Source organism: Rhinichthys klamathensis, unplaced genomic scaffold (genome assembly GCF_029890125.1).
Source record: "Rhinichthys klamathensis goyatoka isolate OS25496 unplaced genomic scaffold, OSU_Roscu_1.1 h1tg000076l_1, whole genome shotgun sequence".
Taxonomy (NCBI): domain Eukaryota; kingdom Metazoa; phylum Chordata; class Actinopteri; order Cypriniformes; family Leuciscidae; genus Rhinichthys; species Rhinichthys klamathensis.
Window position 1 is genome coordinate 3,529,039 of NW_026606618.1, and position 26,573 is coordinate 3,555,611.

The 26,573-nt window shown below is 38.3% G+C and overlaps 2 protein-coding genes across 11 annotated transcripts in view; both read left to right on the plus strand.

Annotated features, from left to right (window-relative positions):
* Positions 1 to 6,610, plus strand: part of kdm7ab (lysine (K)-specific demethylase 7Ab) — a 29,345-nt gene extending 22,735 nt beyond the window's left edge. Inside the window, exons 11-20 of the mRNA XM_056250968.1 lie at positions 97 to 183; positions 443 to 691; positions 776 to 900; positions 1,156 to 1,337; positions 1,869 to 1,966; positions 2,047 to 2,207; positions 2,319 to 2,467; positions 2,573 to 2,631; positions 3,359 to 3,626; positions 5,483 to 6,610. Of these exons, the coding sequence (XP_056106943.1) occupies positions 97 to 183; positions 443 to 691; positions 776 to 900; positions 1,156 to 1,337; positions 1,869 to 1,966; positions 2,047 to 2,207; positions 2,319 to 2,467; positions 2,573 to 2,631; positions 3,359 to 3,626; positions 5,483 to 5,571 (1,467 nt within the window). The 3' untranslated portion in view covers positions 5,572 to 6,610. The remainder of the gene's footprint in view (positions 1 to 96; positions 184 to 442; positions 692 to 775; positions 901 to 1,155; positions 1,338 to 1,868; positions 1,967 to 2,046; positions 2,208 to 2,318; positions 2,468 to 2,572; positions 2,632 to 3,358; positions 3,627 to 5,482) is intronic.
* A 4,107-nt stretch (positions 6,611 to 10,717) lies between these two features.
* Positions 10,718 to 26,573, plus strand: part of cnot1 (CCR4-NOT transcription complex, subunit 1) — a 31,292-nt gene continuing 15,436 nt past the window's right edge. For 6 of the 10 annotated variants that reach the window (XM_056250947.1, XM_056250953.1, XM_056250949.1 and 3 more), the window contains exons 1-22: positions 10,718 to 10,876; positions 14,287 to 14,586; positions 15,119 to 15,226; positions 15,336 to 15,434; positions 15,546 to 15,614; positions 15,707 to 15,761; positions 15,862 to 16,065; positions 16,192 to 16,360; positions 16,589 to 16,715; positions 16,834 to 16,947; positions 20,141 to 20,311; positions 20,413 to 20,540; positions 20,639 to 20,879; positions 20,963 to 21,082; positions 21,195 to 21,317; positions 24,493 to 24,644; positions 24,740 to 24,890; positions 24,991 to 25,192; positions 25,311 to 25,448; positions 25,804 to 25,928; positions 26,042 to 26,328; positions 26,448 to 26,526. In XM_056250947.1, the coding sequence (XP_056106922.1) occupies positions 14,485 to 14,586; positions 15,119 to 15,226; positions 15,336 to 15,434; positions 15,546 to 15,614; positions 15,707 to 15,761; positions 15,862 to 16,065; positions 16,192 to 16,360; positions 16,589 to 16,715; positions 16,834 to 16,947; positions 20,141 to 20,311; positions 20,413 to 20,540; positions 20,639 to 20,879; positions 20,963 to 21,082; positions 21,195 to 21,317; positions 24,493 to 24,644; positions 24,740 to 24,890; positions 24,991 to 25,192; positions 25,311 to 25,448; positions 25,804 to 25,928; positions 26,042 to 26,328; positions 26,448 to 26,526 (2,964 nt within the window). In that variant the 5' untranslated portion in view covers positions 10,718 to 10,876; positions 14,287 to 14,484. The remainder of the gene's footprint in view (positions 10,877 to 14,286; positions 14,587 to 15,118; positions 15,227 to 15,335; positions 15,435 to 15,545; positions 15,615 to 15,706; positions 15,762 to 15,861; positions 16,066 to 16,191; positions 16,361 to 16,588; positions 16,716 to 16,833; positions 16,948 to 20,140; positions 20,312 to 20,412; positions 20,541 to 20,638; positions 20,880 to 20,962; positions 21,083 to 21,194; positions 21,318 to 24,492; positions 24,645 to 24,739; positions 24,891 to 24,990; positions 25,193 to 25,310; positions 25,449 to 25,803; positions 25,929 to 26,041; positions 26,329 to 26,447; positions 26,527 to 26,573) is intronic. The other 4 variants (XM_056250948.1, XM_056250951.1, XM_056250954.1 and 1 more) reach the window with 1 other exon arrangement.

The window sequence follows — 26,573 nt, forward strand, 5'->3', positions numbered from 1 at the left end:
GGTCGATATCTGGTGTCAGTGGTACTGGGTAAGAACCTGAGGTTTGTTCTGTGACACAAACCCCTTATTGTCTACCATGTGTGCCCATTTGCCCAGGTCACAGAGCCAGCCAGCGAGGTCCCTGACCATATCAGACCCAACCATCTCATTAAAATGCTCACTAAGGAAATCCAGTACCTTGAGGTAAGCCAGACGGCTTGAAACCATGGCCATACACAGGCTTTTAGAAATACAGAGGTCTGAAAACTGAGCTTGCTTAGGGGGGTTTGGGTTGGATTTCGATTCTCCTGATCTACATATGTGCATTTTAAGTAAACCTAAAATGTAAAGTGTAAAATGGTCTTATTACGAATCAGTTTGTGCCGTCTAGTGTTCTTCAGTTTGAGTTGTTTAAACTTGAGTCGTTGTAGTTGATCTCACAATGCTGTTTTAAACACTCTAGGAGTATCAGAATGGGAATTGTGGAAGCAAGCCAATGAAATTTCAAGGAAGCTCTGTGTGTCCTTCCACGCGGTCGGCACACGAGAGAGGGTCTCACGCGCGCATGAACGCCAGACGCCTTCGTGACCACCACCATCATCATCATCACCATCATCATTCTCACAACCTTAAAGTTCCTTCCAACCTTGACATCTTCGAACAGCACACACAAGAAGTTTTAAAAAGACTTGAGATGGGTCCTTATGAGGAGGTAATTGGGATTTATTAATACCATAAATGCCATTCAGGCTAATCTATCTATAGGGAATAATTTTCCTGAACAATCGTCTTTCAGGATGCCACCTTTAACCAGAAGGTCAACGGCAAGTTCAACAAGGTCTCTACGGCCTCAGCTGCAATGGCAGAGCGGAGTTTGGACACTGACTTGCGACTGGTACTGTGCAATGGACGTATAGTCAGGTATACCACATTAACCTATAACGATTATCACACATTAGTAATTGCAATAATTGTAGCACTTAAAATGACCAAATACAAATGACTCATACTGGCCTTCATGATGTTGTTAAATTTAAAAGGATTATGTAAGGTAATAGTCATTTTAGCACTTTACTTGCAGTTGCAATGTTTTTCTTGTCCTATTTCGGCTTTTTTTGGTCATAAAATATTGGGAACACTTTCAAGTCCTTTTTACCCCTCCGATTGTCCACACAGAGATAACAGGCTGCATGTTGGTGAAAAGAGACCAGGGATAAAGGAAGAGGAGGACCTTAGAGATGTGAAGAGGGATTTACTCAAGGTTAAACCAGTACCTAAAGAGGAGGAACAGGAAGTGGATATTCGAATGAATGAGGATAAGCATCATCATGTAGCCAGAGAAGTGACATCCTTTACAGGTACCCTCAAAAGTGTCAAATTCAACCCTGCAATTTTATTCACAATTCTTGTGAATAAAGTTTTCAAATATTTTTTTTAGTTAATATTATGTACATCATTTTTTTCTCCAAGCGATTTTGTGTGCTCTAATTAGTGTTATTTTAGTGTTATTTGAATTAGCTTTTATTTAATAAATTAATATACATTTTATAATAATATATTTGTTGTATTATCTGTTTTAATGTTTTTTTTATTTTAATTTTTAGTTATTTTTTTATGTGCTTTTTAAGTTAAATTTTTTTTTTTTTTAGTTTTAATGCATCAACTTAAATTTATTTCAGTTTATTGCCACTTTTTTTTATTTCAGCTTTATTTCAATTGACAGAAATGTTTTTAAAAGTGTTAGATTTAGTTAACGATAATAAGGCTAGCTCTAATCACAAGCATCACCCATGTTAAAACAGTTTGTATTACTTATTCTCTCAGCTAGTGCATGAAATCTCACTGATATTTTTGTCCCTGCCAGTAATAAGGAGCTATGTCTTCCACAGATCTTAGTAAACAAGAGAATTCAGATCTCAGGAACAGAGAAACAGTACATTCAGACATCTCATCAGACTCTGAATCAGAAGCGGAGTTCACTACACGGGTATGTTGCCATTTCCCTTCATGCACAGGAAGAGCATAAAGTCCTAGTTTAGGTTTAATCTGCTCTTCTTATCCATGCAGAAAAAGAACTGCTCTGAGGAGGAATCTGAAAGCTCTTCAGAGGAAGAGGAGGATGAAAAGATTAGGAGGAGTGGAGACGATCAAAATGAGGCCAAAAGTTGCTCCGGCTACTTCAAGGAGTCCAGGCAAAGACTTGACCATTTTGAGAAATGTCTTAAAGGGTGAGAGCTGATAGATTTTTTAGATGCCTGACATTGTCACAAGACAACAAAATGCTGGGGAAGATTTTAGGGTTGTGCGTGTGTAAAACTAATCTCAAATCACATTTGCAGTGAGTCTGCTACCTCGCCAAGCAAAGAAGAGGATGCTATCCAGGGAATGCTGTCTATGGCAGGGCTGTTGTATTCTCACCAATCAGAAGATCCCAGCAGTTCACAGGAATCCTGGTGGTCCCGAAGCAACCATCACTCCCCTGACTACAGTAAGACTTCATGAGAGTTTTTTATCGCTAAACAGCTTCTTTTTTCCCCCTATAACGTAAACGTATTATTTTGATGAATATTGCATGTTCTTTTTCAATTCTCAGGTAAGAAGGAGATTGCGTCAGGAGAGGAGAACCAGGATTCAGACAGCAATTCTTCACAGGTAACTTCTTAATGAGTTTTATTCAATATTTGCATACGTCTGTAAACCCAATCTTAATCTGGCATACTGTTTAGAGTGTATCAGTCATGTTCCAGAAGTAAAAACTGTAATTAAACCTTTAAAAACAGACCTATTATGAACTCTGGGGTTGTTAATCAATGGTATATGCCTTTGTTTAAGCCATCTGTTTGCATCATTTAACCTTATTTTTAAAATAATCGTGTTTAAAGCGGAATTCGTGGTAAAAACTACATTACCCAAGATGTTGTATAAAATTCCAGCAATCAGAGAGTTCCACCAATCAACAATATATATTTTGCAGTTAACTTAAAATAGTGTTTCTATAGGTGTAATCAACAACATAAAATGGATAGTGTAATATTTCACCATAGTTTTATTCTGATTGTCATTCGCAGGGCTACATGGGATTGTAGTTTTTCCTTCACTAAAGCCGTTAGTTCTTGTGCCTTTTGTATTTTTGTCCAATTTGCAAATACGTTTTTGCTTCAAATCAAAGTTTGTTATGTTGTGATTTAACTGGTAGCTAATTGGTTTGGCTTGTGGCTTATAATGACTTTGCATAAATTAAAGTTTGTTTTAATTTGAGAAATGAACAAACAAACAAATAATTTATATTTTATTTGATACTAATTTATGCATTTATTCAAAATAGAGGGCACATAAATGTGGCCACTGTTTCAATCTTTTTTCTTTCTTTTTTTTTTAGGAGGGATTTCGGGAGCGTGAGCATTCAGAAGGAGGATATCAGGCCAAACTCATGCATAGGATCCAGGAACACAAGAATTTCATGGACAGCCAGGGCAGTGGCAGCAACAGCAGCAGTGAGGCGTGGAGCAGTCGCACACACTCCCCAGCCCATGGGGAAAGCCTTACGTTGGGCTACCAATACTGTGAGGCATCCCTGTCGCCACCCCTGCACCCGTCCAAGAGGCCTGCCTCAAATCCTCCACCAATCAGCAATCAGGCCACCAAAGGTACGCCATTACCATTTTCTCTGCACATTAAACATATTAGTAAGTCGTTTTACTTCCGCTTTTGTATGCATTTATTTAGTTAGTTAGTTAGTAGGGGTGGGGAAAAAATGTATTCACATATGAATCGCGATTCTATCTTCTGCCGATTCTCAAATTTATTAAATTGATATTCTAAAGTGTTACATTTTTACACTTGTACAATGTACAAACTTTGCTGTACTACAAAGTTATTGACACGTCAGAGTGTTATTAATCACAATAAGCCACGAAAAAGGACTCAAGGCGGTGCTCGTGCTGACAGACACACAGCTGCCTGAAGCTCGAGCACAGATGCCGCCTCAGATGCATGCGATCCTGAATGCAGTTCTCTTTCACAGCTTGAATGCGCTTGAATGGTCAAAATACACATGCAATTATGTCAAAATGCACCTCGTGTGGAGTATTCACAAAAACAGTCTGTTATGTCCTACGTGAACGTAAACAGTTGGGAGCAAATCGGATGTGTAACAGTATATTAGATCCATGCATTTGTTCTTAAATGGACAGCAGCCTAATAAACTGTACCCATCTGTTTCAATGATGTTAATCAAAAAATAATAATCTGAAAATCACTCACTGCTTTTGACTGAATCGCTTTTTTATCTTATTATGAATCAATTTATATTATTCTGACAGTGAAGACTATACAGTGTTTTATTTTTACATTTGATTATTCAATTTCTGTAGTATTTCTTAAGACAAAACTAGGCTACTGTACCTGAAAAACTTTATTTAATTTGTATATTTTTTTCTGTTGTATTTGTCGTATTGTTTGTTTATTTGTATTTTATTTACCAGTTTTATATTTGCAAAAGTTATTTTATTTTATTTATGTACAAAGTAGTTTTTCTATTTGTCTCAGGGCTGCCTTGCTTTATTACAGAAGACTGTAATGTGTGCAATGATTACAGTCAGCTTAAATAACATTTGTTTTATAATACTGGGTTGACTAGAAATAAAGATTATAATATAATATTTATTGTTTTGTTTTATTTATTTGTTTTTAATTTATCTGTTTTTTGTTTTAAAGGGATAGTTCACTTTGAAATAAATTTTTGATATGTTTTAGCTTACCTCAAGGGCATCCAAGATGTAGGTGTCTTTGTTTCCGCAGTAGTTTCAATTTTGATATTTTTAGGTCAAACCGTTCTGGTCTGTCAGTCATATAATGCAGGTCTATGGTCACCACCTCAAAGAGCATGCACAGAGAAGTCCAAATTAAACATGATTTAATGACTCGTAAATGTAAGTACACATTGATGGCCTAAGACACGAAACGAGCGGTTTGTATGAGAAAACGAACAGTATTTATATCGTTTTTACCTCTTGTAACGCACTGACCGAAGCGCCCGTGCCCTCAGATCACTTGGACGTGGCTGTGTTTACAAGAGGTAAAAACGATATCAATGCTGTTCGTTTTCTCACACAAACCGCTCGTTTCGTGTCTTAGGCCATCAATGTGTACTTACATTTACGAGTCATTAAATCATGTTTAATTTGGACTTCTCTGTGCATGCTCTTTGAGGAAGTGACCATAGACCTGCATTATATGACTGACAGACAAGAACGGTTTGACCTAAAAATATCAAAATTGAAACTACTGCGGAAACAAAGACACCTACATCTTGGATGCCCTTGAGGTAAGCTAAAACATACCAAAAATTTATTTTAAAGTGAACTATCCATTTAAATAAAATAAATGCATTTTGTTTGTTTTTTATTTATTTTATTTATATATATATATATATATATATATATATATATATATATATATAATATAATTTATTAATTATTTTTCTCTTTTCTCTTTCTTGTAGGTAAACGTCCTAAGAAAGGCATGGCTACAGCTAAGCAGCGACTGGGCAAGATTCTCAAATTGAGCAGACACAACCCCTTCTTTGTGTAGTACTAGTGATGGGATGCTGAGTGCATGTTAAAGGTGACAGGGTTTTAAAGTGTGTTTGGTTCAACACATTTGGTCATAAACATTGTATTGGCTACCAACCAACCCAAAGCTTTAGAATGATCTGAAAAAGCGCTTTGCCCAACATGGTTTCCTAGTTTTGCTAATATCCATCCAAAGGATCAATGTGACTGAAAGGAAATAAGACAGAAAACATCACTTTTTAAGGCTTTTGGTTCTCAACGCTTGCATCAAAATCAGGTTTTCAAAGCTGAAAGCAAAGACTAGCAGGCTGCTTCCCACAACTAAAAACACTTCACTTCAATGATGTACGCCTTAAACAAGGCAGCAATTGAGTGATGAACTGATTTCGTAAAGGTGCTTTTTTTTTTTTGTCTTCTCATTTTGTGATTGCAACCGACTTTTCCTAGCAAAGAAAATTTGCATTACTGCCTAAAGAAAAAAATTACCACGGTTGATCGCTTGAACTACCCGACCTCTCAATCAAAATGTTCTCATGTTTTAAGAGAAATGAAAGAAAAAAAATATTTTTGTCAGCATTTGTATTCATATTGGCATATTTTGTATTACAAGCTAAGTAGTGTGCGGGGTAGTTTAACTATATTTGGTCCTCTGTTGCCACCTAGTGGACATCCGGAGACTGACTGTTTGAAGCCATCATTTATATGGGGCACGTGACAACACATTTTCCCTTAATTTATTCCTTCTTTTTTTTTATGTTGGTGCTTGATTTTTCTTTTTTCTTTTTTTTCTATACTGTTATTAAATTACATATTTATTACTGATGAAAGAGAACCATTTATTTCACTAAGCATTTAGGGAGATTTGCTGTTCTTTAGGGTCTTAATATGCATCTGTTTTGAAACATGTTTAGATATTTGTGGCCGTACAGACATTTGTGCACGAGCTCAGCCATTTTTCAAAATTTCAGCTGCATTTGTATTACATTGTGGGTAAGAACAAAATGTGTTGTGTAATGGGAAGCTAATATTTAATCAAAAAACCTGCCCAATATTAGTCCCATTATTCAAAATGTTTGAAAAAAAATGAATCCGTACTGAACCAGTAATGTCACCTCCTGTTATTTGGCTGGTTTTTACTGTTATTCTAAATATCTGTTTTTGTTTCCAGAAGTATAAAGTTCAGCTGCCTCATCAATTTCTAAAGCATTGAAACACTGTTTGAACTGGTGCTGTGTATAGTGAGAAAACGAGACGTTTAAGACGGCCATGGAGCGTGGGAGAATGTTTACCCTTTTTTACGTTGAAATGTATTTGGCTACACGTCTTTTTACAAAGAAACGAAAAGAGTATTTATTTTTGTAAAATAAGTCTTAACAGAGAGAATTGTACCAACAACGTGTATCGAAATATGGCGATAGCCTGGCGTTTTGTAAGATGTGTGTGTGATTTGGAGGTAGTTTACTCTGGTTCTGTGTGAAAGACCTCAGGTAATTGTTCACGCTCAAGGTTTTGGATTCCCTTTGATGAATGCCAAATAATGTAATTATAAAAGTCAGGTCTTGCTTTCAATTGTGGTGTCCCGACAGCGAAAAGAGCTGTTTTATCTAATCTTATATGAACATTTCTTGATAAGTATCCCCATGAAAGGAAATCTCCTCCTTTTGTATTCCCATTATGTTTAAAACATTTACAGCAACTTCAACATAATCTACAAAGCTCTTCAGGCAATAACACACATTCCATAAGCTTCCAGGAACTTTTCTGATGGATTTCATTGACTTGCTGAGGTACAAGTACAGCAGCTCAGGGCTCACATATGGACTGGTTTTCTGACTAATTATTCTAAGGGCTTCAGTCAACCCAAAGGTGGACCGAATTGAACAGGTGATCACAACCAGCTCAGTATTGCTACTGTATGTCATCTTCCAATGTTTTTATGATGGTTTATTGTGGACCACGACACTCAAGCATTGTGTTTTGATCCATTTGGAAGATAAAACCACAATGCCATTAATGTAGCACCTGTTGTTTTCCCCCTCGATAAGGCTATTTGTCTGACCAGGATTTGGGCCAAAGTGCAGTTTGGGGGATTGGAGGAGCTTCTGTGTCTATCAAAAAAATCCCACTGCACTAACCATGTCCTGCATTAGCTATGTTACACACTACACTGTTTGATTTTTTTATTGTTGCTGTTTTCTTCAACACGATGATTATCTAAATGTGCTTGAGAACTTGCTGGCCTGCAGGCAGGGTTTGTACGTTGCAGGACTTGTACAGTATTTATTTGGCATTCTCGGTTGTGTTTTCCATTTTCTGGTCTTGCAATCAATTACTTGTTTGTTTATGGTGTGTCCTCTCTCATTTTCAATGCATTCAACTGTTTGAAAATGTTTATATGGTTGTATAATTTTGTTTAATATTTTGTGACACTGTAATCCACAGCCAAGTCTCTTTAAATTGAGATTTTCAGATTTACAATGTGGCCTGTACATATTAAAAGTTTTACGAATGAATATGATGTTTCTGGGTGTTTTGTTAACATTGATCCATGCTCACATTGCTAACCAGCTGCATGAGATTATCAAAACCGATATTGATCGCATTATTTGGGTCCTTAAAATAGCCCATGAGAACTAATTAGAACTGTAAAGTTTTCTTTTGTAATATTTTTTTTGTTTAATTATGTTACATTTACAAATCACACCATATAATTATACACACACACACGCATGCATACATACACACACATATATTGCATACACTACATTTTATATATATATATGTTTGGGTGTGTGTGTATATATATATATATATATATATAGGGCTGTCAAACGATTAATCGCATCCAAAATAAAAGTTTGTGTTTACATAATATATGTGTGTGTAGTACTGTGTATTATTATTATGTATATAAATGCACACATGTATACATTTAAGAAAATGTTATTTATATATAAAATGTTTATATAAAATATACATTATATATAGGCTACATTCAGTCTATATACAGTATATACATGCAAATGTTTCTTAAATACACATGCATGTGTGGGTATTTATGTATTAAAAATAATTATACAGTACACACATATATTATGTAAACACAAACTTTTATTTTGGATGCGATTAATCGTTTGACAGCCCTAATATATATATATATAGTAGAGATCAAAATTAAAGAACAACATACAATTTCCTAAAGTTCAAGGTCACTGCTTAGTGCTATTTAAAGTTATCCTAACAGGAGCAGAAGGGCTGTTTTTTTTGTTGCATATTTCATAAGTGAAATATATTTTGAAGTACAGTATATGAAACCTAAACGAGACAATTAAAAAATAAATGGTCAAAATTAGAGAACTCATTCAGATTCAAGTTATTGGTGATAATGTGGAACCTGGTGCTAATTTCCTTAATTATCTGTCAAACCCTATTTAACTGGCAGCAAACTATCCAATTTTAACTGACTTTGCAAGATGGCAAGCCGCTCTGGTGCCTGAAACCCTACGACACCAGGTTGTCCAGATCAAGGCCAAAGGGATGACCCTGCTATTGCAACAGAAATTGTCCGTTCTAAATCTGTGATTTCTAAAATATTGAAGCTTTACAAAGACACTCACTTATTCATTCAAGTCCCCCAAAACGGCTGGTCGTCCACGTAAGACAAATGCACGAGAGGACAGGGCGATGCGGAGACCTTCAATGGGGAATCGGTTCTACACTGCAAGCTGGAATTGCTCGCCAGTTCAGAGCTGAACACAGTAAGGATCTGTCTCGGCATACAGTGATTCGGACTGAAAGCTCACTCTGCAGTGACCAAGCCTCTCATCAGCAGAAAGAATGAAAAGGCTCACCTTTGTGGAGGAGCATGTTGTGTGGACAGAGGAGAACTGGTCGAAAATTCACTTAAGTAATGAAAGTAGGTTTAATTTATTTGGGTCCGATGGGACGGCGTCAAACTGGGGAAAGATTGAACCCAAAGTGCGTAAAGAAGTCAGTCAAAGGTGGAGGAGGAAGTGTCATGGTTGGGGGATGTTTTCTGCAGCAGGAGTTGGGCCTATACAGCTACATGAATGCAAATGTTTATCAGAACCTCCTTCGGCAACATGCGGTTCCTTCCCTGCAAGCATCTACCAATCAGCCCCCAATTTTCATGCAAGACAATGCCCCGTCACACTGCAAAACGTGTAAAGCAGTTCCTTGAAGTGGAGAAGATTTAAATAATGAAATGGCCAGCCCAGAGTCCTGATCTGAACCTGATTGAAAATCTATGGAAAATTCCTGGCGACAAAGTTGTGGCTAAGAAACCTTAACTATAGTTACCGAACTGTGGAAGAGACTGGAAGAAGAGTGGCCCAAGATCACACCAGAGCAGTGTGAGAATCTAGTGATGTCCTGTGGCCGCAGATGCGCTCGGGTCATTCAAAGCAAGGGCCTGTACACTTCCTACTAAATTTTGACTGCTGTAAGCCTCATATTTTAGTTTTAATGTTTTCTTTTGTGCTTCAATGGTTATTGTTCTCTAATTTTGATTTTGAAGTACACCTTGGTTATTTTGTAAAACATGCTAGTAGAACAATGGTATACCCACAGCTAATATTCCTTCAAATTTCAAGTAACGAAGATTGACAATGTTTCTGAAAATAATAAAGTGTTTATATTGATCTCTACTTGTGTGTGTGTGTGTGTCAAAAGTTTGGAAACATTACTATTTCTGTGTTTTTGAAAGAAGTCTTTTATGATCATCAAGCCTGCATTTGTTTGATCAAAAAATATAAATATAATAATTATATATATATAATTTGCATTAGTTATATTTACAAATCAACAAATAAAAAAAAAATTACACATATATATTTCTTTAATTTTTGCATATTTTTCATGAACAATCATAAACGGATGTTTCATTAAAAAAGTGTTTTCAGATCTATTCAATTCTTATTTAGAAAAAAAAAATGAAACCACAATCTTGCAACAACAACAAAAAAACCCAGCAGAGATCCAATCTACTCTAATTGGCAATCCATTCCCACAGCAACAGGTGTGCGTTTGCATGTGCGCGAAGCCTCCATCACTTTGCACCATTTGTGCGCATGTTGAGGGGTGTCAGTGCGCGTCATTTAATATGTTGCGTAGTCGCGAGCTCGTGCGTCGTGCGCGAGCTCAATAACCACCGCACTAGGTGCGCGCGCGTGCCGTGACAGTCGCCATTTTATTTTGAAAAACCCAAATCGAACCGAGGGAGAAAGCGACCTTTTATCAGTCAAGATCAGAACGAAGAAATACGACGAAAATGATCATCCGCTCGTAATTTTTCCAGGATCGAGGTAACGCGTCCTCTGGCTGCGTTCGGGGTTTAGTTAAAATCTTACAAATAGCTGAATATATGAATTGCTTATCATATGTTGTCTGCTCGGCTAATTTAGCCTTAGCTCTTTAGCGTGTAGCTTACCTTGCTGGTGGTTTTAACGGCCAAAAAGTCTTAAAATCCCAACCGGCTCTGCGCGCACTGGTACGATCACAGTTAACGGTCGTTAGTAGTTCGGTTGATGTGACCATTAATATGCATTTTTGAAAACTTTATGAATATAAGTAACGTTAATGCTCTTGTGGTGCGCGCTATAGCTAACTACATGGTCACTGGAGTGATTTTAGACACCGAGTTTGTTGCCTTGCTCTGTTTCTCCAACCATATAAATTGTGTTGAGTGAGGCCCGGACGACAGCAGTGTAGCTGTATGCAAACCTGCATGACTGCTTATGTTTACTTGCACTGATTTACATGCTCTTATCATGTATACCAAATTGTTTTTACGCAACTATCAGTGCATTTAATACGACTTTATACATGAGTAAGATGTTTGGTTGCCATATTTGAGCAATATTCATGTTAGAACTGTATGATATGGAAGTTTTTGCCAGTGTTTTACTTGTACTGGCAATCATAACTCTTGCCTGTTGTACATTTCTAACATTAATGCCCAAAACAAACAAGCAGACTGGTCCTGTCAGCTAAGTGATCTCGATGAGCATGTCGGGAACAGGCTAGTGCTCGTCACCGTTCGAAACAATGAGGTTTTAGGCTGTTAGCTTAGCCTAGCTGTTAGCCAGCACTGGATTAGCATGACTGCTGTTGAATCTGACATAACTGGCCGTTCAAAAGCTATCGGGAGTTAATTTCGGGATAATACAGTTGAGTAGGGGATAAAACTCTATCCGAAGAGGCGTTTCGTGTCATAATTATGTAGATATTGATAAATAAGAAGCAACTTGGATGAAAGAAGAGTTAGCACTAGGAATGCTAACGGTGTTGTCCACAGCCAAGCTGGGAGTGTTTGATCGTTTGAAGTCAAATTGTTGTTGGGAGTTGTTTCGTGAAAATGACACGTTACCTATTTGTAATACAGGTTCATTTCTATTTAAATAATATAACGTTATCGCCAGTCATCTGTGTTTTACGTGACTAGCGTTTGTAACTGAAACTATAATGTATTATTGCTTAACTGCCCTCAAGAATCATTTGGGTTTTTTTATTTTTATTTTATTTCGATTGTTTACACTCAATATTTCAAGAATGTGCTTTAGCAGTTAAATGAGTTTAGAAAACATGTTGTTGTGGAAATCAGTCTTGCTTGTTTTAGGTTTCAAAACGTCACACTTCATACATATATTTTCTCATAAATGTACTTGCAAGCTCTTGGCGGCTTTATTGTAGCAGGAACCGAACGTTATAAAGGTTTATTTACTCTGTTTGTGCGACCCTTCAACTTTAGTCGAGGCCTGTGAGTCTGAGTGTGAATGACTTCCGGTTTTGCAGCTGTACCGTTCAGTGTCTCTCCGCGCGTTAAAAATAAAACAGAAAGTGACTGAAAATATGTAACTAGAGTTATAAAACCTTTTTAAATTTAAAGTGCTTTAATTGACTGTTACACTGTAAGGTTTTAACGAATTGAGTGTTAGAATCTTAGTATGTTGAACGTTTTTAAAGGGACAGTTCCCCCAAAAATGAAAATTCTGTTATTTGCTCACCCTCGTTACACACCTGTATAGAGGCATCCTAATTTGTATACTTATTGACTATTCTATACCATTGTGTAATATAAATAGTTCAAACTGAAAAATCCAAAAATAAAGTGCTCTTGAAATACCTCGATGATGCACTTAATTACAGGGTTGGTTCACCCAAAAATGACAATTCTGTCATTAATTACTCACACTCATCTTGTTCCAAACCCGTAGTACTTTCAGACATCTTTGGAACACAAATGAAGATCTTTTTGATGAAATCTGATCAATTTCTGTCCCTCCATTGGGACAGAATGCAGTCCCTCGCAACTGACAATTCGACGCTTCGAAAAATTCATAAAGATATCGTAAAACTTATCCATATGAATTGTGGTTTAGTCCAAATTTTCTGTAGACACCCTCGCTTTGTGATTAACAGATTCAATGTAGTCTTTTATTCACACAAACATTGGTCAGCTAACATAAACAGACTCAACCTGCTTGGCGTGTGAGAACAAACCTCTTGCTGAAGCTCAAAAGGGCTGCGTAACATAATAATGAACCTCATTTGTTCTTGCTGAAGCTCAAACGTGCTGCGTAACACATGGAGAATGAACCTCATTGGTTCTTGCGAAGCTCAAATGTGCTGCGTAACATGCAAATGAACCTCATTGGTTCTCACGCTTCAAGCGAACATGCTTGAGCTTCCGTTTACCACAGCTGATGTGTGGAAATTTTAGACAAAACCGCTTAATTCAAATGGATTCATTTTACGATCTCTTTATGAACTTTGTGAAGCGTCAAAGTGCTAGTTGTGTAGCTGTCTATGGAGGGACAGAAAGCCCTCAGAATCCATCAAAAAGATCTTCATTTGTGTTCGGAAGATGAACGAATATCTTACAGGTTTGGAACAACATGAGGGTGAGTAATTAATGAAAGAATTTTAATTTTTGGGTGAACTATCCCTTTAACCGGGGGGAAAAATGAAGCATGGCTTGTTGGCCACTTCCTGCAGTCAACTGTTGCAGCTTTCCTTGTATAGTGGAGGGACAATCAAACTCTGTCGGCATAACCTTATTAGACTAATACATTAGACAAGGGGTCGGCAATACAAAGTACTCACTGCGCTCTCCTAGCTAATTAGGTGCTAAGACCGATGTATCCGTATATAAAAATGCAAAAAAGCTTGCCAACTTCAGCACGCAGAGGGATAATAGCTAAAGAGTTGTGTGTGTACCGGCATTTAATTTAAATAAAAGGCCTCAAACTTGCATACGCATGTACATTTTGAGGTAATCATTCCTCAAAAGTCTCTCAGCCTGTTTTATTTAAGGTGCTAAATACTATTAAAGTGTTAGATTTTTTCCTGTGCTAGCGGACTGATCGCCGACCGCTGCATTAGACCGTGTAATGCATTGTATGTGTATTATGTCATTTGAGTTCCACAGAAATAATTAAGTCCGGTCCCAAAATAAGATATTTCGATGAATGTTGACTTTCATAATATATGGACCAAAAACAAGACATTTCTCAAAATATCATCTTTTGCGTTCATACAGTCATACAGGTTTGGAACAAGTAAATGACCATTTGTTTTTGGGTGAACTGTTTCTTTAATGTGTTATGGTATGGACATATTTTTGAATGTTTTATACGGCAACTGAAGATCTACTGTGCGCGCATTTTAATTTGCTCTTTCTAATTGCTTTTTGTATCTCATTATGTTTGTCCAGATGTTACACTAAGAAGTGCACTGAAGGACATTACTTGGAATCAGCATCCACCCAGAGACTGCTTGTTGGAAACCAGACACTTTTCACACTTTTTGGGGGGGGGGGGACTGACAGAAGTAACCTATCACTGAAGTGACTAAAGGGGAATAATGGTGATTTTGCGCCGGGCTCGGCCGCCTGCTTCCGCCCCAACCAGCAATGAATCTTGACTCGCTCTCGCTGGCTTTGTCTCAAATCAGCTACCTGGTGGACAATTTAACTAAGAAAAACTACAGAGCCAGCCAGCAAGAAATACAACATGTGAGTGCGTTAGTGTTTTGGTGTCATAAATACACTTATGCTATGTTCAGACTGCAGGCAAATTGGATTTTTTCCTCAAATCAGATCTACAGGCAGATTATCCACACTATTAATTACAAGTGATGCAATAAGATTTGTCAAAACAAAACCAACCTATCTGCAAGGGTTGCTTTGGTAAAGATGTAGGCGTACCCGCGTATGTGAGGAGGCTTTCAAAAAGAATGCAGGAAAATATTTGGATCATCTCGCTCTCCAAATAAGCGCCCCATCGAGTTGCAGTGCAGAGCTCCTCCGTCGCACAGGAAAATGGCAAAATCTTTGGACTTACCATTTAAATATCATATGAATACTGGCGTTGTCGTCACCAGTTTTGATGTTATTGTTGTGTGTCGTGTCAAGAGTGATGCAAAATTGTTTATTTTTGCTTGCAGTCTGAACATGGCCGTAGTTTTTAACCTGGAATATTAAGTGAACATTGTTAGTTCCATCAGTGAACTAAAGGTACTCACAATTTGATGCATCACTTTCTTAGATTGTGAATCGTCACGGCCCTGAGGCAGACCGGCATTTATTACGCTGTCTCTTTTCCCATGTGGATTTCAGTGGCGATGGTAAAAGCAGTGGCAAAGATTTTCACCAGGTAATACATGTAGCTTCTGCTTTGAAAATGGAGACTGTTTATCAAAAATAAAAGCATATTAGTTTTAATTTTGTTTAATGTGTTATTTCCCATCTCTTATTTGCTTCAGACACAATTTCTGATCCAGGAGTGTGTCTCTCTTATTACGAAACCAAATTTTATTTCAACGCTTTGCTACGCCATTGACAATCCCCTGCACTATCAAAAGGTTTGTTCATCTACCTTTCAAATTTAACCTTTTATATTCAATGCCAGTCTTGATTAAGTGCTTGTTTATAATACATTTTGTTCATTGGTTGCCTGTCTGTTTTTTTTGTAGAGTTTGAAACCGTCACCTCATTTATTTACTCAGCTGAGTAAAGTTCTCAAGCTAAGCAAGGTTCAAGAGGTGGGCAAAAAGCTTTCCAATATATTTCAAAAAGTCAAAAATAGTAGTTTTCATCAAATTAATGTGAGAACTAAATCTGTCTCTTTCACCAGGTGATTTTTGGCCTTGCTCTGCTGAACTCCAGCAACGCAGACCTTCGAGGGTTTGGTAAGTGTTCACTTCCTGAATTATTTGTTTCAGTTTCGCTTCTGGGGCATTAGATGCGAAAGTTTTCGGCGCAACAAACCCTGGTTGCTTTCTTCCACAGCTGCTCAGTTTGTGAAGCAGAAGCTTCCTGACCTTCTCCGTTCGTACGTGGACGCGGACCTCGGAGGGAATCAGGAAGGTGGCTTCCAGGACATTGCCATAGAGGTTCTGCATCTGCTCCTCTCCCATCTTCTGTTCGGGCAGAAGGGCACGAGCGGAGTCGGACAAGAGCAGATTGACGCGTTCCTCAAAACACTGTGCAGAGGTTAGTGGAAAAGTCTACTACAAGATGGCTGCTTACATGTTATATTTTGCTAGTTCTCCGGATTGAAATCAGTTCTCATGCTGTGCTCTAGAGTCATTTAGTCCTGTGTTTTTGTTTGTGTCCCAGATTTCCCGCAGGAGCGCTGTCCTGTGGTGCTCGCACCACTGCTGTACCCTGACAAACGGGACATTCTCATGGACAGGATCCTGCCAGACTCTGGAGACTTAAACAAGACCATGATGGAGAGTTCCCTTGCTGACTTCATGCAAGAAGTTGGCTATGGCTTTTGTGCAAGGTATTAACAAACACCTAAAAATTTAATTCGTCATCTGCTCATTCCCATGTTGTTCCAACCCTGTGCTTTTTTTTGAAGGATTTTGTCATGTGCTTTTGCCATAAATGTGGTTAGTGTTTAGAAAAAGTTTTGCGCTCCATTGGGGAAAATGTAAATTGATCGAATTTTTAATTTAACTCTTGACATTTAAAGGGATTCCCATGTATTTATTGATTGATGTTTCCACAGTCTTGAAGAGTGCAGGAACATAATCCTGCAGTATGGGGTGCGAGAGGTGACAGCCAGTCAGGTGGCCAGAGTGCTGGGCATGATGGCCCTCACTCACTCCGGGCTGTCAGACGGCATTGGCCTACAGGTACGTTCTCTGTCTGGGTGTGTTTTTGGTTCTGCTGGAATTCTATTGTAACAAAGCTTGATTAAACAGAGATTAGGGAGTGTGAGCAGGTTTAAATAACTGGTTTGTGTATCTGTAGTCCATTTCCAATCCAGTGGGCGGAGGGATCTGGAGTGATGGGAAGGACAAGAGTGATGGGTCTCAGGCCCACACCTGGAATGTTGAAGTTCTGATTGATGTGGTCAAAGAAGTGGTAAGGTTCTCATTATTTTAGATAAGACTGCAGCTGCACATTCTCGGGTTCTTGTTCTTGTCCTAAATGCATGTTATAAGTGACAAAAAAATCAGAGCAGAGTGCATATATGCAATATATATTGCAGTGCATACATTTAAAGGGGTCATATAATGCCATTTTTGTACAAGCTAATATGATTCTTTAGGGTCTAAATTAAAAGTTTGTAATATATTTTAATTAAAAATTCTCATTAGTATTGTAAGAAAACACTTATTTTACCTGGTCAAAAACAGCTCTGTTTTCAGCACGCCGTTTCAGTGCATATGACTTTAAATGATAATGAGCTTTGCTGACTCCGCCTCTCTGTTCTGTGCGTACACGTTTGTAACTCAATAACACAATAACCATAACGCGTTGTTCAGTATAAACGTGGGATTATGAATTATATTGAGAACGTCATACATAGAAAACATGCCGTAATGTACCCTGAGTGTAAACCTTAGACGCATTCATCGTGAAGCGTGCAGCTAGCGATTTGCAAAGATTAATATATTAATATAAAGTTTAATAAAACGTTACACTCACTTCCGTTCTTCTGGAGATTCAGCAGGAACACGAATAGCTGGTATCGATCCTTTTTTCATGAGCAGCTTCTTAGCAAATCCAGCTTTATACTGACTAGAGCCCGACCGATATATCGGCGGGCCGATATATCGGCGGGCCGATATTATCGGCCGATTTTAGGCATTTTCCTAACTATCGGTATCGGCATTTATAATGGCCGATAAATGAATATTTTAAAAAATGCGGGTGCGGTGATTCATGTAAGGGTGGCGCTGCCAATAAAGCACCTAAAAGCTGTCACAAGAACTGGCAAAAGTAATGATTATGAATACAACAAATATAGCAAGGAGACATTTTAATTGTTTATTAATAAACAAGTGTTTTCAGTCAGTCAGCCAAAGATGAAGTTGACGATGCTGACTCGCAATCTTCAGTGAACGCGTGCCAGAGAGAAATGCACATTTCATACGATTACATGAGTCTGTCTGTCTTTCGTTTTGAATTGTTCTGTTTAAAAGTAGACATTTCAATATAGATATATTTCAATTCTCAGGTCTATACGCTGAGTTTCGGTTCATGAGACGAGCTCCAGTTCACCCGCAGGCGCCTCCGTGTCGAGATTATCTATCGTCTGCTAAATTTACTGCTTATAAATTAAATCCAGGCAAATGGTTGATGAAACATTGATTAAAATTAAGATACAATTAATACAAAACGAAATTCACTTTGAAACGAAAGGTTTTGTGCTTTCTGTTTGATGTCTATGTGAAAGTTTCAAAGCATATTTTAGTGCCGCTTTCAGAGCGCTCACGTCCGTAGTGCTGAACTGTCGCGTCTGTAACATTGTTTTTTCCTCATAAATGCGAACACGAAAAATAATAAAATGAATATTTTATGTAGCCTGTGGAGACTGAGAGCCAACCCTTCTTCATCCGGTGGGTAGTAGCCTACTTGTACTTTGCGCAGTGTAATTCACAGAATTGATTTCTCTGCTACAAGCCTCTGTCACGTATGTGAGCTTTGTGACTATTGCAAGCGCGCAGCTGAGAAGTCCTGATTATATTGTCTGCTATATTTAGGCCTATTTCTTATTTATTAAGGCAATTGGTTGATGAAACATTGATTAAAATGCGTGGCGCGAGCGATCTCCGACAGTAAACTGATTCTGCTTTGTCTCGGGTAAACAGCTGTTGCGACGCGAGCAGTAACGGCCGCGTCCGGTGTAGACACAGTGTTAAAGCTCATTCTGCCTGATAACGCTACGTTACAACATCAAGCAATATTCCAAAAATTTATATAATTATAACACTTTATATAGGGCCATTTTGCATTAAGAGTAGCCTAGTTTCACGTTTAGTACATTTTGCTTACTAATTATTTAAAATAGTATAAAAGTACTGTACATATTTAAAAACGTTTTCATATGATATTATTAATTTTACTTTAGTAAAAATATCTTTTTTAGATCTAAAAAGAGGAGAAAAGAGGAGAAAAGAGTTCTTCCTCCACTGGTAGAGATTAGAGTAATTAAGAGTAAAAATAGAAGATAATAAGGTTTTGTCAGTGACAATTTTTATATATTTATTGATACAAGTTATGACTAAATTAAAAGACAAAGTCGTTAGTGAAGATTATGCAACAGTATTTAGAATATAATATAATATAACATGCAATGCTAACTAGTTTGGTTACAGCTCAGCTGTATAATTCTCATTCTATCATTACCCCTGCCTCCATTACATATCTGTGTCACACAAGTGTTTGATTACCACATTTGAGTGATCATTGCAAAACGTGTTTATAAAATATATTTTTTCTGTTTATAGCTACTGTGTAAAGTACCCATCAAAAGTTTGTACACACCAATAGGAAAGTGTCCAAACTTTTGACTGGTATACTGTACTATAATACACATAAATAATATTGCTACTGTATTATAATATACACATAAATAATATCGGCCGATATATCGGTATCGGGCTTTTTTTACTCCCTAATATCGGTATCGGCATCGGCCCCCAAAAATCCATATCGGTCGGGCTCTAATACTGAGCCTCGTTTATAAAGCAGTCTGGTGTGTGAAATGATTCGTGCAAACATGAGAGCATTGACGTTGTTTGTGGGGAATATTCCCTTCGAAAACAAACTCAGCCACTGCGTCTTCAGCGGTTCGGATTTAAGAACATTAAAATAACTGCTGTGTTCGTTATTACACCCAAGAACAGAACACCACAATCGCTTAGACGCCATTCTGCTCATAGACAGTGCTCCAGCATATCAACAATGACCGCGCCGCGCAGACTATGAATCAACAATCGTGGGAGGGGCGTGCGAGCTTGTGACGTCACAGGCTCGAACGGCTCGATTTGAGGCAGGGGAAAACATATAAGGAGATTAAATCAAAACCACTGGATGGATTTTTATCATTATATGATGATTGTGTACAGACACTGCCAGTGCATGTACCATTATATGACCCCTTTAATTAAATCAGTCTTTTTGCGATTGTATAATCGCACTAAGCCATATTGTGGTTTTAATTAATCATGGATCTCTCATTTTAAATGCTTTACCAGGTCTAATGTTAGTTATGCAGCTAAATTTCCCCATATTTTTAGCTGTATTTGACTCTGCTTGTTCTCCTCAGAACCCCAATCTGAATTTCAAAGAGGTGACCTATGAGCTTGATCACCCAGGCTTTCTGATCCAGGACAGTAAGGGGCTTCAGATAGTGGTATATGGGGTCCAGAGGGGACTGGGAATGGAGGTGTTCCCAGTGGATCTCATCTACAGACCATGGAAGCATGCAGAAGGACAGGTAAAGTTTTTAATTGATCCCAAATCATATTAAATTAGTCGTCCAGAACTTTGCAATGGAAATGAAGTAGCATATTGAATCCCTGCTGTTCTGTTCTCCAGTTATCGTTCATTCAGCACTCCCTGATGAGTCCTGAAGTGTTCTGCTTTGCTGACTACCCCTGTCATACGGTTGCTATTGACATCCTGAAGGCCCCACCTGAGGATGACAACAGAGAGATAGCTACATGGTTAGTGCTGAGCCATTTAAACAATCTAGTCTTTCCAAAAAGTGACTGTTTGGTCCATCTGTATGTTTAATATCTTCTCTTTTCCCTTTGGTCAACAGGAAGAGCTTGGACCTTGTGGAGAGCCTCTTGCGCCTATCTGAAGTTGGGCATTATGAGCAGGTGAAGCAGCTCTTTAGCTTTCCCATCAAGCACTGCCCAGACATGCTGGTGCTGGCGCTGCTACAGATCAGCACCTCCTGGCACACACTGCGTCATGAGCTCATCTCCACCCTCATGCCCATCTTCCTGGGCAACCACCCCAACTCCGCCATCATCTTGCACTATGCCTGGCATGGACAGGTGGGTGGATTTGACATCTATTTGAACGACACGGTTTCATTACTGTGTCACTGTGTATTAATGTGCCTGGGTTATGTTTCCAGGGCCAGTCCCCCTCAATCCGCCAGCTGATCATGCACTCTATGGCCGAGTGGTACATGAGAGGAGAGCAATATGACCAGGCCAAGCTATCTCGTATCCTGGATGTGGCTCAGGACTTGAAGGTACCAATCTCCTGCATGGCGTAGATAATAGGTTTGGGGACTGAGAAACAGTTCTTATGCAAAACCGGTTCTGAAACATTTTTTTAAATTCTTATGTTTCTGTACATTGCAGTCTCTATCGATGCTGCTGAATGGTACTCCATTTGCCTTTGTAATTGACCTTGCTGCACTTGCCTCTCGCCGTGAATACCTCAAACTTGACAAATGGCTCACTGACAAAATACGAGAGCATGGGGTAAGTAAACATTCAAATTTACACTACTGTTCAAAAGGTTAGGGTCGATAAGTATTTATGGTCAAACTTTAGTTTGTCCAATTCTTACTATTAACTATGATTTTTGCCTCAATAAACTCCTAATTACTGCTGCTTATTAATAGTTAGTAAGGTAGATGTTAAGTTTAGGTATTGGGTAGGGAGGTAGAATATGGTCATGCAGAATAAGGCATTAATATGGGCTTTATAATTACTTATAAACAGCCAATATCCTAGTAATATGCATGCTAATAAGTAGCGAGACTTGGACCCTAAACTAATGTGTTACTGGATTTATTTATTTATGCTAACCATGGCTGCATTTATTTGATCAAAAATACAGTAAAAGCAGTAATTGAGTTTTTTGCCATTTAAAATAACTGCTATTTTAATATATTTAATTTATTATTTAAAATGTAATTTATTCCTGTGATGGCAAAGCAGAATTTTCAGCAGCTATTACTTCAGTCTTTCTTTAGTGTCATGTTCTTTTAGAAATCATTCTGATATGCTGGTTTTGTTTTAAAGAAATATGTTTAAAACAGTCATGCTGCTTAATTTTTATAATAGAAATTTAGTAATAAATTCTGTTGTAACATTATGAATGTCTTTACTATCACTTTTAATCAATTTAATACATCCTTACTGGGAAAAAAATGTCTAAACTAGAGGTTGACCGATTCATCGGTGTATCGTTATCGGCAAAAATCCACACCGATAGTTTTTCCGGGTTGCGTCCGTTGTTGGAGCGGCTGAGAAGAGTTTGCTGTAGGAGAGCACTGAGAAGAGACTGCTGGCATTAAACAGAGCTAGAGCGGCCTCTAGAGGCCAAATAACAAACTATCACTGGCTGAGTTGTTTACGTTAACACGCGAGGCTGCTCGCAGCACAGAGAGAAAACGCTCCACGGAGAGCGCTGACACTTCAGATGCGCATTTAAAACACCGCAAGCGAAACGGTATGAATACAGAACACTAAAGTACATATTGCCATATCATTATAAAGTAATTTGTGGACTAAATGCTCCATTAGCAGAGAAAGAACAGCAGTATGGTTGCCGTCGAGGCTGAGAGGACTAACATTAGTAGTAGGGGTGGGAATCTTTTACCATTTCACGATTCAATTCGATTCCGATTCTTGAGGCCACGATTCGATTCAAAATCGATTTTCGATTCAAAAAGATTTTCGTTTTAAAACGATTCGATTTTATCCATAATGATCCCGTGCGCAGAATGATGCACTTGAAGCAACGCGAAGTCACAGCGCGCAGCGCTCCGGTTTGAAAAGTTCAAAGCACAAAACGAAGAGATTATATCTGTCTATCTATGCTTAATGTATTATATATATGCAACAGTTTATTGAGCATTTTCTTTTAACAGTTTTAAATTTCAGTAACAGTGCGCATGAAGACCAATTCATAGCGCTCTCCAGTGCTGTAATCTAACAGACACCCGGGTGAAAGGATTATGATTTAGAAAACGCTATAACGCGACGCGCTGTGTGAATGCTGAATGGAGAATGACTGAGGAGAGATGAGTTTCTATTAACTTTAACTAACGACTTAAATATTCATTTTTACCTCACATTATGCTATTGAATGACTTTAGAAGTCTTGGAATATAGTGCCAACACTTTATGGTGCTTTACAATGTTTTTTATGCCTTTAGCTTAACAATAACACAATAGTATACACATTAATATCGGACCTCACTGAGAAGCTGCAGCCGTGGCGGGATTATTTTAGGTGTGGCGGCCGGCCACGGCAGATGAATGTAGAAGCATCATATTTAGAAGCATCAGAAGCTTCATAGAAGCATCCATATTTGCTTCCTCTGATTTGCCGCTCACGTTCAAAAACCGACTGCGTGCATGACGTCCGGACGTCCCGTATAGGCTATAGTTACAAAAATGGAGGCGAACAGCCAGCTGATTTTATTTATTTATTAAATCGATTCTTGGACATTTCAGATCGATTCTGAATCGTTGCAAATGAGAATCTAGATTCTTCTGTGAATCGATTTTTTGGCACACCCCTAATTAGTAGTGGCTACCTCAAGCGATTAAAGCAATGACTAAAGCACACGCAAACCCGACCCAAATGTTTTGTCGCAATGGTTACCATCTATTTCCATTAGTTTATATCCAGCTGGTCACTTTTATGCATTCATTAGCTGGCGAAGTTGCATATTTAAAGCTAGTAACGTGATTTCTTTCTCAACATTGATATGTTCATGCAGCCGACATAAACAAATCACAAACGCATTCGATTTAAGTTCTTTTTTTATCACTACAATACATTGTTATTTTGATTTAGATAATCAAGTGTTCTAAAATAGAAGCAAATAAAGTGAGACTATACATGTAATATAGGTCTACATTTATGTAATTTTAATGCTCTGGCCTTTGCCGATATTTAAATATGGCCATCTTTAAGCATGACTCTTTGGATTTATGGTAACGCTTTACAATAAGATTCCATTTTTAGCATTAACTAAGGTTAATGTTTTAGAAGTATTCATTGTTAGTCTGTTAATTTCAACATTTAGTAATACATTTTAAATGGAGTTTTAATTACATTTTATCTTATTACCTTAATGTACTATGAACTAACATGAATGATCAGGGTAAAATTGTATTTCTCAACTATTAATACATGCAGTAAAAACGTATATTGCATAATGCATATAGTTCATGAAAGCTAGCTTATACATCCTTGTTACCAAATGGGACTTGCAAAGTGTTACCTATAAAATTTACATATTTTTCTAGGTTATAGCTAAAGAAATATAATTTAAACATTAAAATATTACAGGTCAAATATGTTTATGTATTTGTTCTGTAGAACTTCTCATTTTAATATATTCATATTTGTATATTTATTTCATTTAGCACATTTCAGTTCAGCACTGTTTTACTTGGAGTGTTATGTTTGTTTTTAATCCAGTATCCATTTTTAAAAATATCGGTTGAATAATTGGTTCTTCGCATGTACGGTCTAACCTAAATATCGGTATCGGTAAAATCCACTATCGGTCGACCTCTAGTCTAAACAAATGATTTCTTTTCAAAAACTAAAAATCTTACTGACCCCAAAACTTTTGACCGGCAATGTATTTGAAGTCACTAAAGGCTGACGTGTTCTGTCTTTGTCCATTAGGAGCCGTTCATCCAGGCGTGCGTCACGTTCCTGAAGAGACGATGTCCCTCTATCATGGGTGGTTTGACCCCAGAGAAAGACCAGCCGAAGAGTGCTCAACTTCCTCCTGAAACACTGGCTACAATGCTTGCATGTCTGCAGTCTTGTGCAGGGTCCGTATAGAGCCTTTACATGTTTCTAAGCATTTCAAGAAAATGGTTGGGTTGCAGTTAAACACTTAGCTTTGTTGCTGGCTTCTTTTGAGCAGGAGTGTGTCTCAAGAGCTGTCAGAGACAATCTTGACCATGGTGGCCAACTGTAGCAATGTGATGAACAAGGCCCGGCAGCCGCCACCAGGAGTCCTGCCAAAGGGACGAGCTCCCAGCACTAGCAGCTTAGATGCTATCTCACCTGTTCAAGTAACTGTGACCTACTTTACTGAAGATTGCTATAAGTGTCAAGATTCCCTGAACTGCATTTTGATGGTGTTGTACTTAAATCTGTCCTGTTGTATTCCAGATGGACCCTCTCTCTGCGATGGGCTCTTTGAGTCTAGGTGTCTCGTCCACCTCTCATACCCCGAGCATGCAAGGATTCCCCAACCTGCAGGGCTCTGCCTTCAGTAACCCCCAGTCCCCAGCCAAAGCCTTCTCAAACCTACCAAACCCAAACCCCAGCACAGCTTTCCCAGGAATCAACCCCCTCTCTTCGCAGCTCCAAGGTACCATAAGACAACTGTGAATTTAAAAACTCTGAAAATAAACAGTAGTTCAGCCTCAAGTTTGGACCAATTACAAATGATTTAGAATTTCAACAAATTTCTTGAACTACTTCTCAAGGTCCTCTGAGCTCAAGCTTGACTGGGATTGGCTCAGGGTTGGGCATGCCTGCCGTCAGCAGTGACCCCTTCGGCACCAGGAAGATGAGCACACCGGGGCTAAACCCTCCCACATTTCAGCAGAGTAAGATGAAGGCCTGTAAGTGGTGGTGTGGCTGAGAAGAGTGCCAGGCGCCTCAAGCTGTATTTCCTCTCATAACTGGCCCTCAGTTTCTCAAAGTCCTTTTGACATCCATTTCAAAGTGTCTTTAACTTGTGTAATTTTCATCCCTGGGCCAAAAAAGTATAATTACAATCTAAGAGGAAATACAGGTCAGTCTACATTACTGCAAGATGTTTTTGGCAACTAGTTTGTATCCGTGTGAAAATATCATCCAGTTCCTTCCATTAGACCTATGAAGGAAAACAAGCTGTTTGCCAGGAACTTTAGTAGATCTTTTAACATGTGATTTTTAAATGCATAAAGTGCGGTAACTGGGTTTTCTATGTTGTAGCTGACCTTTCTCAGGTGTGGCCCGAGGCAAACCAGCACTTTAGTAAGGAGATTGACGACGAGGCAAACAGCTATTTCCAGCGCATCTACAACCATCCACCACACCCCACAATGTCTGTGGATGAGGTGAGGTTGAATTAGAACTGAATGAGAGGAATGACACTTTTGCTCATTCCTAATACCTTAACTCTAATTTCCCAGGTGCAGCTTTCACATTCATAGTTATTCTTTTAATGTAGGTGCTGGAAATGCTGCAGAGATTTAAGGACTCGAACATCAAGCGGGAACGGGAAGTTTTTAACTGCATGCTGAGGAATCTGTTTGAGGAGTACAGATTCTTCCCTCAGTATCCAGACAAAGAGCTGCACATCACCGCATGCCTCTTTGGGGGAATCATTGAGAAGGGCCTGGTCACATACATGGCGCTGGGCTTGGCCTTACGATACGTCCTGGAAGCCTTACGCAAACCTTTCGGATCAAAGATGTATTACTTTGGGATTGCTGCTCTAGATAGATTTAAAAATAGGTACTGTCACTAGTTTTTCATGTTTTTTCCAGCCAACATACAATTAAGATCTCATTTGGAAGAATTTCTTACTATACTCGGTTGTAAATTTGTTTTTAATCTGAGCCACTCTTCCTCAGACTGAAGGACTATCCCCAGTACTGTCAGCACTTGGCGTCAATAGCCCATTTCCTGCAGTTCCCGCACCATTTACAAGAGGTAACCTATTTCAGTTTTATTTTGGTAGATGCCTACAGCATCTTTCC